A 15,040-nucleotide genomic window follows, 5' to 3' on the forward strand; every position below is an offset into this window, starting at 1 on the left:
AAGAAAATGTCATCTTTGACAAGCCTGATAAAGGCATGAAACAAAACCTGAAGCCCTTATTTATATGGGTTAAGGTTGATAGTGTAGAAGTTAACAAAGTTTTAGTGGACGAGAGAGTTGCGATAAATTTAATTCCACACTCCTTATTGAAGAGAATTGGAAAGTATGATATATATTTAAGGCCTCGCCATATGGTTTTGTTGAACTATGAAGGAAAAACGAGTAAGTGAAGTTATTCAAGTTGACATTGTTGTATGTTCAGTTGTAAGACCAATGTTATTTGCGGTCATTTCATTCAAAGAAAATTATAATTTATTGCTAGGATGAGAATGGATACATGGTGTGGGGGCAGTCCCTTCAACTCTCCAGATACTTTCAATATGGAGGTTTGACGATGTAATACAGTGAATTGACTTTAAAGAAATATGCGGTAAGCAAGAGTCGCCACCGACTTTCATTTTATCCAATTTTAGGAAAGGCTAAAAGAACAGAAAAAAACCTTTAAAAGAAATTTTGAGTTCGGGGGGTAATTTATACAAAGGGAAGGTGTAAGGCACCCTTTGCATCCATGGTTTTCCATGGGCTCTTAATTGCTTAGCTCACTTTTTGTTTGAAAATGTTTGCAGTGAATAAAGAAAAAGATTTGAAATAAGGACTTTAGCTTGTAAATAAGCGTAGCCTTTTTGAAGGTTTTTGATAAAGGGTAAGAAAAATATTTAAACCAGAGCAAGCAATTAGGAGATAACTACCCCTGTTAAAAAGGTTCTTTTAGCCTTTCAGGGCTATCCATACCATAAGAGGGTAGGAAGTCCTTTTATTGGAGGTTGAAGGGTCATCAGAGTTATCGTTCGCCATAAGACTGTCCCTGCCATGAAGAGGGAAGGTAGTCTAAGGGAAGGATAGAACAGTCATTTTAGGCAACCAAAGAGGATGCCTCAGCAATCGAAAGGGACTATTGTTGAATGCAGTATAGGGCAAGCAAAAAAAAAAGATTTGGAAATATTGATCCAGGAATTATCGTCCACAGAGATGGAGAGATGCCATTCAATAGTTTCTATGGTTTCGAGCTCGGGATTGAATGAGAAAAAAGTAAACAAAGATATAGACAGAAAAAGAATAAACACATTCTTAGAAGAGAAATAACTTATCAGGAATGTAAATATATTCACTCTTCACAAACATACACTTACCAACCCATTATACTCAACCTACGATACTCATCTATGTTATCACGTATCTCTCACATAAGCGTCCATCTCTGGAGCACAAACGAGATCATCTCACAACTAAGGTTATCTCTAACGCAAAGTCACGAGAACAACCGTGTTCTCGCGTCGGCGATCTCTCGCGCGCCGCTCAAACACGAAAGCATTACGTACAGATACAAACGGTGAATGCTAGCTCTAAATCTATCTCTAGAGTTCAGAACCAACAGATAATCATCCTAGATAAGGATTCAAGAAGTTTATCTCTAAAGCAACCCAAATCCCCAACATAAAGCAAAAATCCAGGATAACATCAACACAGATTTATAAAGCAAGTTAAACATAACATGATAATCGGTAAATATACATAAGATTCAAGTAACTATACAAACAAACCCAACACAAAGAAATACACAAAGAATAGAAGAGATAAACCAAACATCTCGCGGGTTGTCAGCTCCGGTTGATGAGAAATCCACCTCCGATCATCCAAGTGCATGACCCGGTGTTGTTTTCTAAGCTAATATTGATCTAAGAATGAAAATGTTGGAGTTGGAACCAAAAACTCTCCAAAACCATACCCTAGAAATGTTACAAATGAAGAAATATAAACACAATTTCTGCTACGGCCGCTTAGCGGCCAAACCTCGCTGAGCGGACTACACGTATTACAAAAATATCTAGAACAGTAAACAGGGCTCCGCTTAGCGGCCAGAGCTGCCGCTTAGCGGCCAGGAAAATTGGTTCGCCCCTGGAAAGCGCGCTTACACGCCGCTAAGCGGACCTCTCTGCACAAATCTTGCTTATTTGATCCAAAATCGCGCAATCGGAGCCGTGCCTTCGACACTTTATTCCTCAAGGCTCCAATAAGCATGAATACCTATAAAAACAAAGGAAAAACTATTAAACGGTATATAAAACATATGAAAACTAAATAATGTGAATATATACACAAAAGTGGGGATTTTATTACAAAAACGGAATGAATAGAATCGATAAGTGCCACAATTATATACTCAAAATAACAACATTTTGGCACTTATCAAACTCTCCCCAACTTAAAACTTTGTTTGTCCTCAAACAATGTCAAATAAATCAAAGAATCAAAAGTAATAAACCTAAGAATTGTGAATCAACAAGTTTTGAAAACCAAAAACAAATGTATGGTTTAATACAAAAACGTATAAACAAAGTAAATACTTACCACTATCCTACAACGACAACATGTAAACGAAACGAATCATAAGCACAAAAAGCATACAAAACATTCTAACACAATACATGCTCACATCATGAATCACACCTAGCAAAAATTCATCAATGGATGAAGAACACACAAAGGTGAGGGACTTTTAACACTCATCCAACAATCTTGCAAACAAAAGATTAAATTATGCATTCATCCAAAAATCACATTGAAGATACAAAAGCAAGAATCACAAGGACTTTTCAAGGTTGTAATGTGGCTTGGTTAACAAACAAGGGATAAGTCCTAAGGCTAATCGAAACAAAAACTTGCCTAAACCTAAGGGAGTGATCAATCCACCAAAGATTCAAACAACAAAATTCCGATTAAACTTCTTTCTTATTCCAAGTTTCTCAAACACATCACAATACTTATTAGCACAATTATTCGCTTCTCTTTTCTTTTTCTCTTTCAAAACTTTTTCATTTTTTTTTCTTTCTTTTCAACCTCATAGCAACAACCACATAAGTAGCAATCATTTCTCCCCAACTTGAATTCAACCACATCTTCATGTGTATACTCCCTACTTTCTAAGGCAAGGTAAAAATTCATACCAAAAATCATGGTTGAGGGTTCAAGAAAACAAAGAATCAATCGTCCATGCAAAAATGAGAACTAAACACTCAAAGATAAGCATTTAGCAAAAACAACATGGACATTGACAAAAAGCTCAAAAGGGTTAACAAATGATCACACACTCACAAGGTGAATTGACTATTTGGTTATGGTGGTTGTGCTCAAAATGAAACAAAATGCCTTGATCCTTTTCATGCTTTCATAAAATCAACATAAACAAAAGATTAAGCATAATAAAATCCAGTTAAAACAAAGATTGTGGCCTCCAGCATATATGAACAATGGAAAGCTTCCTCACAGTTATGGTTTGGGAACTAAAGTGATTCAATCAACAAGCAAGTAATGCAAAAGAATGAATGGTATGGTAATTGTACAAATGAAAAGTTTCCTAAACATGCTATGCTATAGAAAGCGATAAATGAATACCTTGAATGATACGACTTTAAAAACAATATCCTACCATACATCCGCAAGTTGAAACACTCAAGCTTTGGAAAATCACCTCAAAAATCTTCGAATTACCGACAAAATTCGAGTACAAACAACCACAAAAGAATTAGAAAAATAAAACTAGTATCTACTACTAAGTAGCCTTGGTGAGAGTGGGAAAAGGAGTGAACCAAGTGGAATAGGAATCCCACTGATACAAAGCAAGAAAACAAAATTTTACTGTCATCGCTTAGCGGAGCTAGGCTCGCTTAGCGGATGACAGAAAAACCTGAAAAATCAAAACATAAACAGCTGTTCCAACTTTCCTCCACTTCACCTAAATACTTCTTAATCCTAATTATAAACAACATTTACAACCGTTGGGGTGCCTCCCAACAAGCGCTTGTTTTACGTCGTTAGCTCGACGCCTTTATTGTTTCGGTGTTTGGAAAGTAGCTTCCTTCCGTCATGCCATGGTGACGTCTCACCGCACAAGCTTAAAGAAAGTGTCCTAACCAACCACTCAACAAACGTTACGGGTACAAATATATACAATGATTAAACGAACATAAAAACGAAAGTATACAACTATATACACAAATAAACACGTATATATAAGTATGAACACATACATGTATTATTATACAAAAAGAGAAAAGTTGGTGAATGTAGGATACGCAAGTTGAAAAGTGAGATTTGTAATTAAAGAGCTAATTCGAATTCAACTTGTTTCACAAACATTCATCAAACAAAAGTATAATTATATGTAATTATGGACAAGTAAACTATATGGTGAACATAGACATGTAAACATGTACAAATAAGTATATATACAAGTGAAACTATACAATATATACGTTATATACAAAGCTCAAAACCATGAAAACTATTGCGATGCAATTCACAACCATCCCCGGCAACGGCGCCAATTTGTTGAATGCAGTATAGGGCAAGCAACAAAAAAATTTGGAAATATTGATCCAGGAATTATCGTCCACAGAGATGGAGAGATGCCATTCAATAGTTTCTATGGTTTCGAGCTCGGGATTGAATGAGAAAAAAGTAAACAAAGATATAGACAGAAAAAGAATAAACACATTCTTAGAAGAGAAATAACTTATCAGGAATGTAAATATATTCACTCTTCACAAACATACACTTACCAACCCATTATACTCAACCTACGATACTCATCTATGTTATCACGTATCTCTCACATAAGCGTCCATCTCTGGAGCACAAACGAGATCATCTCACAACTAAGGTTATCTCTAACGCAAAGTCACGAGAACATCCGTGTTCTCGCGTCGGCGATCTCTCGCGCGCCGCTCAAACACGAAAGCATTACGTACAGATACAAACGGTGAATGCTAGCTCTAAATCTATCTCTAGAGTTCAGAACCAACAGATAATCATCCTAGATAAGGATTCAAGAAGTTTATCTCTAAAGCAACCCAAATCCCCAGCATAAAGCAAAAATCCAGGATAACATCAACACAGATTTATAAAGCAAGTTAAACATAACATTATAATCGGTAAATATACATAAGATTCAAGTAACTATACAAACAAACCCAACACAAAGAAATACACAAAGAATAGAAGAGATAAACCAAACATCTCGCGGATTGTCAGCTCCGGTTGATGAGAAATCCACCTCCGATCATCCAAGTGCATGACCCGGTGTTGTTTTCTAAGCTAATCTTGATCTAAGAATGAAAATGATGGAGTTGGAACCAAAAACTCTCCAAAACCATACCCTAGAAATGTTACAAATGAAGAAATATAAACACAATTTCTGCTACGGCCGCTTAGCGGCCAAACCTCGCTGAGCGGACTACATGTATTACAAAAATATCTAGAACAGTAAACAGGGCTCCGCTTAGCGGCCAGAGCTGCCGCTTAGCGGCCAGGAAAATTGGTTCGCCCCTGGAAAGCGCGCTTACACGCCGCTAAGCAGACCTCTCTGCACAAATCTTGCTTATTTGATCCAAAATCGTGCAATCGGAGCCGTGCCTTCGACACTTTATTCCTCGAGGCTCCAATAAGCATGAATACTTATAAAAACAAAGGAAAAACTATTAAACGGTATATAAAACATATGCAAACTAAATAATGTGAATATATACACAAAAGTGGGGATTTTATTACAAAAACGGAATGAATAGAATCGATAAGTGCCACAATTATATACTCAAAATAACAACATTTTGGCACTTATCAACTATCACATCATATCGTGGGCAACCTCGAGGACGAGATCATATAACCGAAGGCAACATCGAAGGGACTTATGATCTTTTGTGATGAGAATGAACTGAGGGCAACATTTGCTGAGGCATCCTCGGAATCCGAGGGACTTGACTATTCTGTAATAAACAAAGCAGCAAATAACAAGGCAACAGGCAACAGGCAACAAGAGGGGTTACCTTTAAAGATGTGAGGGTGCACAATCACGTGATTCAATTCAGATAATTATCTTGTAATTAATTATTCTAATTCTGTTCAGAGTTGCACTCCCTAGAATTACTAACCACGCAGTTATAATGTAAAATGTAACAGTTTAAGTGCCTTTAAGGCCAAACAATACAAACCAGAAGCAGTTACAAAATATATTAACCATGGGGAAGGGTAAATCACAGTGATAAAGAAAAAATAGGTTAGCCACAAGTAATAATATTTAGAAAGAACAATAATTAAATGAGAATAAATTTAGGGCTACCACAAGGTTTGAGCTTTAATCGGTTGGTTAACCTTGAAAATTAACGAAGGCAAAAATAAATAAGGGTTAGTGTATTACAGATTCACTGACTATTGATGCAAACCCTATTTTAATCCAAAAGGCAAAAAATAAAAAAAATAAAATGATGTTGAATTAGAAAACTTAGCTTTTCGATCTGGTATGGCGCGTGGTTGAAGGATTTTGGTTAACCCTGAAAATTGGGCACAAAGAAGAGAAACGTTAGTGCATCAACTGATCTACAACCCTGATTTACCGGGATAAATTAGGGTTAGAAACCATTAAATAAAAAATAATTTAAATAATACCAAAAATTAAAGAAGAGTCGAAAGTTTGATTTAATATATCAATTAAATAATTATTGGATTAAATCCTAATTATTTAATTGATAAAAAATTTATTTGAAAATAAAATTGAAATTTAAATGAAAAAAACAACAATTATTAATATAATAAAAAAAATTGAACTTTCGATAAAAAAAATGAACAATTATAAAACTATTAAAAAAACTAAATTATTGAATAAATAAAAATAAATAAATAATTAAAATAATAAAAAAGGGTAAAAAAGAAAATAGATAAAAAAACATATATGTAATGAAAATAAAAAAAAAAATTAAAGAAAACTTAACGTTTGATCCTGTGTGGCAAGCTGGTGAAGGTCTTTGGTACACCTGCACTTCCTGGTGCGTTTGATTTGATCTGGGGATGATCCAATGAATGCACGCTGAGGGTGCATGGTACAAGCGTGCGTCTTAAAGCACAGGAACAGTCTGGATTTAAACCAAAATGCGCGCAGCCTTAGCCAATAGGGGAGTGCCACCTCTCCATCTTCAACCTCTGTCCGTTGCCAAAAACCAGAGCTTTACCTTCGGTTTTATGCCTCCGTTGCCATAGCCTGCAAAATAGTGAATACCTCCAAACGCAATAAAAAATACTTCACAACCACACTGTTGTGGTCGTCCAAGCCACGCGAACCTATTGATACCTGAAATTGGGTCTGATTTTACCTAAAACAAAAAGCCCTAATGGAAACCCTAACAAACCATTCACGGTAAACCGTAGCTAGCATGCCCAGAAATCAAATTAAAGCTCCAGAAACATTCATAGCCATACCACAATCAAGAATATGCAAACGAATTTTATCAAACATGCGTGAATCATGAGATGCGATTTAGAGTTTGGAAGCTACTTACCGTGACTTTGAGGAGAGTGTTCTGGGAGTGTTGATGTCGTGCAATTGTCCAAACACCTTCAGTAATCTTCAGGGAGTGTGTAGCAATGCTCAGAACTGGTTGAATCGCTCCCAATCTCCAAAAGTGAAGTTGCTTGTTCTTGAAGTTTTTGAATGGCACTAGGGTTCTGGAGGCAGAGAAATCGTCCTTGGCATCTGAACAAGTTGTGTACTTATAGTGGATGGCTTTAGGTTAACAAATTTGAACTAAATCTTGGTAAATCATGGTTTGTAAATGTTTCCAAAATTGTCAAAATCTCAATCTTTTCTAACCAATATCCATGTGCACGAAATTTGTGTCATATAAGGTGTGATTTGATGATTGGAATGATTGGTAATCAGACTTAAATCAAATCTCTTCACAATTTTTTTAAATCTTTGATTTTCATCAAATTTTTTTAATGAATAAAATTCACTAAAAAATAAAATAATGATAAAAAATTCGTGGCATTCAGATTGGATCTTCTAGATAACTTGGGTAGCAAGATTGGATCTTAAAAAATTGGGCCTCTTTACAAAGAAATCCATTTTGAAGCCTTTTGTTTCACATTTTCCTTCCTAAAATTGTCCAACTTTGACAAGGCATATCTCCCTCAATTTTTAAGATATGGAGGAGTTCAAGAACTTTTTGGAAACTACAAGATGTCCTCTACAAGCCACTTTGGAAGATTTTTTTCATTTGAGGATTTTATCTTGATGATATTGGCTTTGACAAAAAATTGCTTTTGGTTGACTGCCAAAAAGGACCTATAATCTTATGATCCATATCTCTCAATTGAAGCATTTTAAGACTAGGCATGTGAGAGACAAAGTCGTAGGGAATTCAATTTACTTCAAATTGAGCTTTGGATGGAAAATTTCTGATGTTCCATGTGAAAGTTATGGCTGGTCAAAGTTCAGTTGACTTTTAGTCCAAAAACCCTAATTTAGAAACTTTGGATTTTGTTGATTTCTAAACTTTTATTGGTGAATCATGATCATTCCTTGATCAAATGATGAATGATACTTCAAAATGGGGATGTTGACAAAAAATAGGAGTTTTGATTGTACTTTGACCACAGTTGACTTTTAGGTCAAACTAGTCGGCTGTTGACTTTCTGAGTAACTGACTGGGCAATCTTTGGAATTGAAGCTTGTATTTTGCCATAGAAATAGTTTGAAGCATCATAGGCCATATGAAATCCATTGGAGACTTTGATTCATTGATTTTCTTAAGAGAAATCAAAACCCTAGCTCCTTGAGCCATTGTTTAGGAGGATGTGTCTTTGAGCCTTGAGCTTTGGTATGAGCTTGAAAGGAGAAATGAGATGGGAAAATTTTGGGGTATGACAGACGGTATCGTTGAAAATGTCGAATTCGGTCAAAGTTACTTCATGACTAAGGTAAATCATGTCAACAAAAGAAAAATTGACAAAAGGTTAGCTCACATTTCGCCATGTTTGCATGTTGGAACAAGATGTTCTCTGCAAGGGTATGTGTTTTATTCAATAAATTTACATCCTACACATGGGTTCTTATGGGAACACGAGACCATGGCAAGTACACGATGGCCAAAGACAAATGATAATTATGACTGATTCGAGCACACTTTCTCGAATTGCGGCCTATATGGCCGAAAATTGCATAAAGGTGACCCTTTAAGCCGATTTCCAACAAAAGATGTATGTTGAAGCCAATCCAATCAAACAAAGGAGACTGGTGAAAGTCCCATTCTTGATTTAATAGACAAATTAAGTCCAACATTGGCTAAGAATTATAAAGATAAATTAAGAGGCCAAAGGCTCAACTGTATTTATGACGACGAGCCTTTGGGGTTTGAAAAAGATGCATCAGTTTTAGCCAAAAGGATACAAGCACAAGACTCTTTGGAGGAAGTCGATCTAGGAGATAGAGAAATCAAAAAGCTCACATACATAAGTACAAAGATTGATCCAAGCCTAAAGGCCCAAATGATTGAGTTGCTGAAAGAATTTAAAGACTACTTCGTTTGGGATTATGATGAGATCCAAGGACTTAGTCGAGATTTGGTGAAATTAAAGCTGCCAATTCGACCTATTAAGAGACTTAAATCTTGCTACTCCAAAAGAAGAATATCCAATGCATTTGTCAGAAATGCTAGTCGTTTTAGAAGGAGGGTTTGAATATTTAAGTCTTTTAGATGGTTATTCTGGATATAACCAAATCTTCATTGCACAAGAAGAAGTGTCGAAAATCTTCTTTCACAAGATCCCAAAGATCTTGATAACAAAACACAACATTCATCTACTTACACCAATTCTCATAGTTATCTCCTTTTAGAATTATAACAGTTGCTGGAAAATGCCCATTCTGATGATTCATTGTCATTGCCATTCTTCTTGCCTAGAATCAATTAGCCAGAGCTCTAGATACCAGATGTTGGAAATCTACCAATATCTATGATGAATTTCTATGAATCTTAATGAACAAGATTGTTACTACTAGGGGTGGGAATAGGCTAGGCTAGGCTAGGCTTTATAAGGCCTGGGCCTGGCCTACGATAAACATACAAGGCCTGAGCCTGGCCTATGGCCTACTATAGGCTCGTTTTTTTAGCCTGGCCTGACCTTTTTAAAAGTCTGGCCTGACCTGAAAGCCTATTTAAAAGCCTTTTTCTTATTAATGTTTTCAATTAAGTCATATTACTTAAGATGCCTTATAGGTCGCATATATATGAACATTTAGACCGACCTATTTATCATGTTTTCTAATATATATGCATATATAGACCAATCCATTTAACACTTTTTTTAATATATATGCATATATAGACCAACCTATTTAGACTAATTTTAATATATATATATATATATATATATATATATATATATATATATATATATATATATATATATATATATATATATATATATATATATATATATATATATATATATATATATATATATATATATATATATGAAAATATAGGTCGGCCTATAAGGCTTTATAGGCTTTTTTAATAGCCTAGGCCTGACCTATTTTATTAAATAGGCTTTTAAAAAAGCTCAAGTCTGGCCTTTTTATCAAATAGGCCTGGCCTGGCCTGGCCTTAAGTAGGCTAGACTATAGGCCCCTGTAGGCTGGCCTGGCCTATTCCCACCCCTAGTTACTACCACACAATGACAATGAAAAATATGAAAGAAAGAAATACAATGATTTTCTGCATAGTTTCTCTCTGTCCACAAACAGTGGAAAAATTCTTACTCACATGCAATTGCAAATTCTGTGAATACAACTTGATTACTAAAATAGGGGATTACTCCCTCTATTTATAGATTTAGGTTTAGCTTGCTCTCTAAGCCAAAAGCCCAAAATTAAAAAAGCAAAAAAATACATATTTTGAAACTAAATCAAATTTAATCAAATCTGTGTATAACTAAATCAAATCTAACTAAATCAAATCTAGTTAGACACATTCATTATTCGATACTATGACTTACCATTTAACAATAGTGAACAATATGACTCATGATATAAAAAAAGAAAAGTAAAGACATAGTATACATGTAGTGAAAGATGAATGAACCTTGAAAATCTCGAATGAACTTTTCAAGGAGCTTCTCACTCTGGCCATTCAACTTTCTAGTACCATAAGAATCAGTAGTATCAAAAAGATTAACACCATTGTCAACCACCCATGTTCCAAAACCCATTTGAAAAACAATGGTGGCATAGTACATAAATAAAGACTATTTAAAATGTACAAAAAAAAACCTATCAAAATTTAACTTTAAAGAAGTGATGAGTATTCAGCTTTAAACAAAGTAAATACAAGAATGTAGATAAAATTTTAGCTATGAATTTGCTACAAAATAGCTGCGAATTTAACTACTATAAAATTTTATGAACAAGATGTGGTTGACCTTAACCACGTGAGAGTCCAGTCATGGATATCAAATCATACTCAATTTACCATTTCTTCATAGTTAAAAAAAAAAAAGACTCTAAATACTTTAATAAAAAAATCATGATTCTTAATAATAAAAAATCATGATTCTTATTTTAAAACAAATTTCAGTTTTTTTAATAAATTAAATTATATTTTATCCACTTAAAATGAATAATATAATTGATAAATTTTAATTAGAGTCCAAAAAATTATTTAAAATAAAAGAATATATATATATATATATATATATATATATATATATATATATATATATATATATATATATATATATATATATATATATATATATATATATATATATATATATATATATATATATATATATATATATATATATATATATATATATACACACACACACAATAAACGTTTTCATTTTATTTTTAAAATAACGTCTTTATTTTTAAAATAAGATACTGACATACTTTTATTTTTTAAAAAATAAATCATGATTAATGATTATAACATAATTTGATTAAAAAGTTTTACACAATAAAATTTGTTTAAAAATGAGAGATAATTTATAAATAAAAATATACACAGTAAATCAGAGTAACTAAACAAAACAAGAAATTATTATTGTTATTATTGTTATTATTGTTATTAATGTCTAGGCAGAAGACCGAAGAAATTAACCAAATAACTATGGTTCTAGTAATTAAAATTAGAATTACATAATGCGAATAGCACGATTAGAAAGAATATGAGTAGTTTCAAACACAGGCAAATCCTCGTAATAATACCTATCATTTCCGATCAAAGCTAACTGATCAAGCTCGAAAAGATCTGAACTTGAACTACTTGCTATATCATCATCATCATCATCCTTCTGAGTTTTTCTCATAGAAAAATCTCTCAAAAGCTTCCGATTAAGATGAAACTCTCGTAAAACTTGATCCACTCTCTTGTTCATATTCAAAACCTCTTCTTCTTTCTTCTTACTCACTGTTCGTCCAATTCTCCATGCAGTTGATACTGAATCTTCTCCTCCATGCAAACATTTGTTACTGCAAACTCGATTATCTTCGTCAACAATTATACTTACAGGACAAAAACGCACCGTTCTTTTAGCACCATTACGTGATTTATCTATTGACCTAGCTGAATAACAAGTTGAAGATTCTACTGATTTACCTTTTCTCTCTGCATTCACATCTTCATAAGAGGAAACAGTTTTTGTTTTCTTCGTGTTTATGAAGAGTGAACTGAGAAAACTTGTGAGTTTTCCACCTGGTGAGATTGGCTGCTTCACCTTCTTGAGATTGTTGTAAAGCTTCATCGCTCTTGATTTTTGTTTGATAAATATATCTTCGTCTCTCGCAACGCTTCTCTCTGGAAGAACGGGTTTTTTCACTGGCTTAGGGTTCGAATGAGCGAAACACCGATTTAGTGATTTTTCTCTGTAGATTGATTCTGTATCGGAGGAAGATGATAATAATACAGAACTTGAATCTGAAGAGCTTGGAGTGGAACTGAAGAACATAACATCTTGATCACGATAACGATCATGATGCATTTTTATGCGAAGATTTGGTTCTTCTTCATCGACTCTATTGCATATAGCATTGATTTCGCTCATTTTGTTAACGGTTGTTTCTGTGTAGAATTTCTTATCGGAATTTTTTCTATCTTCTTCGTCGATAGAATGAAGAATCTTGTTGAGAACAAAGGAAGAGAAAGAGGGGGTTTCAGTTTCAGCTTGGTTATAAAACCGTTTTTCTATATGCGTGTTCTCAAACTTATACATGTTTAGTAAAATAAAACTGTGAAATGAAATGATGAAAAAAAGAAGATAGTGGCACAAAGAGTTTAGAACAAGAATGAATGGGAAAGGAACATAGCAAGGTTTTTAAATGGCGTCACACTGGCATATACCACGTGGCATTCCTTTCTCGCAAAAGTTTAAAGGATTTGATTATCAATAAATAAATAATAAAAAAGATAGTAATTGTTTTATTTTAAGAATAGCTATTAATATAATAACTTTATGACAATTTATTTGTAGTTTGTCTTTAATTGAGTTGGCTATTTTAATTTATTTTTTCTATTCTTTTTGTCTTAACTTATTTTTATCTTTCTATTTTTATTTTCTTTCATATCAAACTGATAGAAAATAATGTGATTTTCTATGTTTTCACTCTGTCTTTTTTTAACATTATTTCCCTTATATTTCCTTCAGAAATATAACAGAGTGTAAATAAGATAAAATATAAAAAAAAAATTATTTATTTTTTAGTTATTAAATGTTAATTTTTTTTACTTTAAATTTTTTTGAATTGAGTATCTTGATTTTTTTTAAAGATTAAAATTAAACTTCATTTTGTAATTTTTGAAAAATAATAAAGTGTACATTTAAAAACAGTCTTAAAATTATAATAAAAAAGGAAGGAAGGTAATATAAATAATGATAGTTTAATTGTTGGGAGTAATTTGGGGGAATTGTAAGGCATTCAAATTTCAACAGTTATCAGAATTATTACTTTATCTGTTGTTTCCTTGTTTCTTTCTGTTTTTGAGCCAATAAATAAAATTTAAAAATGTTCAAATATAGCAATTTGGTAATTAAATCTAACAGCGGGACATGCGCCATAGAATACATTTTACTTTTGCAACCTGTTTGGATGGCTTTATAGTTTATATAGTCATACTCTCATTTCTCTGTGGGGATCCAAGGTTCTTAAATGTGTATTTATAGTAAATACGAAAATTACTGTTTTTTATATCTCAAATTAGACACTAACTTGTTAATTTTATTTAAATTAAAAATTAATTTATATAATTTAAAGGGTCATACTCATGGTTTTAAATTGCGGTCCGCAACTGCAATTGCACCCGCAATATTGCGGATGCGGTTGCCTCTGCAACCGCATCGGACCGCAATTGCCGTGTGATTTTAAAATTACGTCTCCAATTATATTTGAAACCACATAGACAATTTCAATCATGTTTTTTCAAGTATTTTTATCAAAAGAACTATATATTAAAATTTTAAAACTTAATTTACTGAAAAAACTTAAGATTAAGTGTTTTTTTTTATCATTGTGTTTCAAACATTTCCAATAAAAATTCACACCGCAACGGCCGCAATGCGCATCGCAGCAACCGCAATGACCGCAATCGCAACACCCGCAACCGCAACCGCATCCGCAATTTAAAACCATGGTCATACTAATGAATGCCCCAGGAACATTGGTTAAACATTCTTTATAAAGAAATTATTTTACATGCAATGTATTAAATACATACAATATTTTTTTTTAAAAATAATTATTTATGTTTTCAATGCATTGAATATATATCCCTCAGTTTTTTATTATAAGTCGTTTTGAAAAAATATTTTGTATTTAAATATAAGTCGTTTTACAATTCTAATGAATAATTAATGTTGTTTTTCCTATGATATCCTTAAATATTTATTATTCTCTCTCCTTTCAATTATATAAATTTATCTTCCACATGTCATTAATGAAGGATAATTTTGTAAAAACCTTCATAATTTCTCATTTTCATACAACAATTATTATTTTTCTTAATCTGTGTGAAAAGTCTAAAACGACTTATAATAAAAAACGGAAGGAGTATATTTTAGAAAAAAAGTTATATTTTTTACTTTATTAAACAACGCTCAACTTACCTTTTTAATCTCTTAACCAGTGCTCTAGGGGCACTCGTTAGCCTTA

The 15,040-nt window shown here is 33.0% G+C and overlaps 1 protein-coding gene across 1 annotated transcript; it reads right to left on the reverse strand.

The window, feature by feature from the left end:
* Positions 1-12,030: 12,030 nt before the first annotated feature.
* LOC131655239 (protein BIG GRAIN 1-like B) lies at positions 12,031-13,107 on the reverse strand. The gene has a single exon (XM_058925130.1). It carries the CDS (start codon positions 13,105-13,107, stop codon positions 12,031-12,033), a length of 1,077 nt encoding a protein of 358 aa, XP_058781113.1.
* Positions 13,108-15,040: the final 1,933 nt, after the last annotated feature.

This window comes from Vicia villosa, linkage group LG3, assembly GCF_029867415.1.
Source record: "Vicia villosa cultivar HV-30 ecotype Madison, WI linkage group LG3, Vvil1.0, whole genome shotgun sequence".
Taxonomy (NCBI): domain Eukaryota; kingdom Viridiplantae; phylum Streptophyta; class Magnoliopsida; order Fabales; family Fabaceae; genus Vicia; species Vicia villosa.

Excerpts from the sequence above, each read along its gene's own strand:
- LOC131655239 (XM_058925130.1), bottom strand. The coding sequence starts at position 13,107 with ATGTATAAGTTTGAGAACACGCATATAGAAAAACGGTTTTATAACCAA.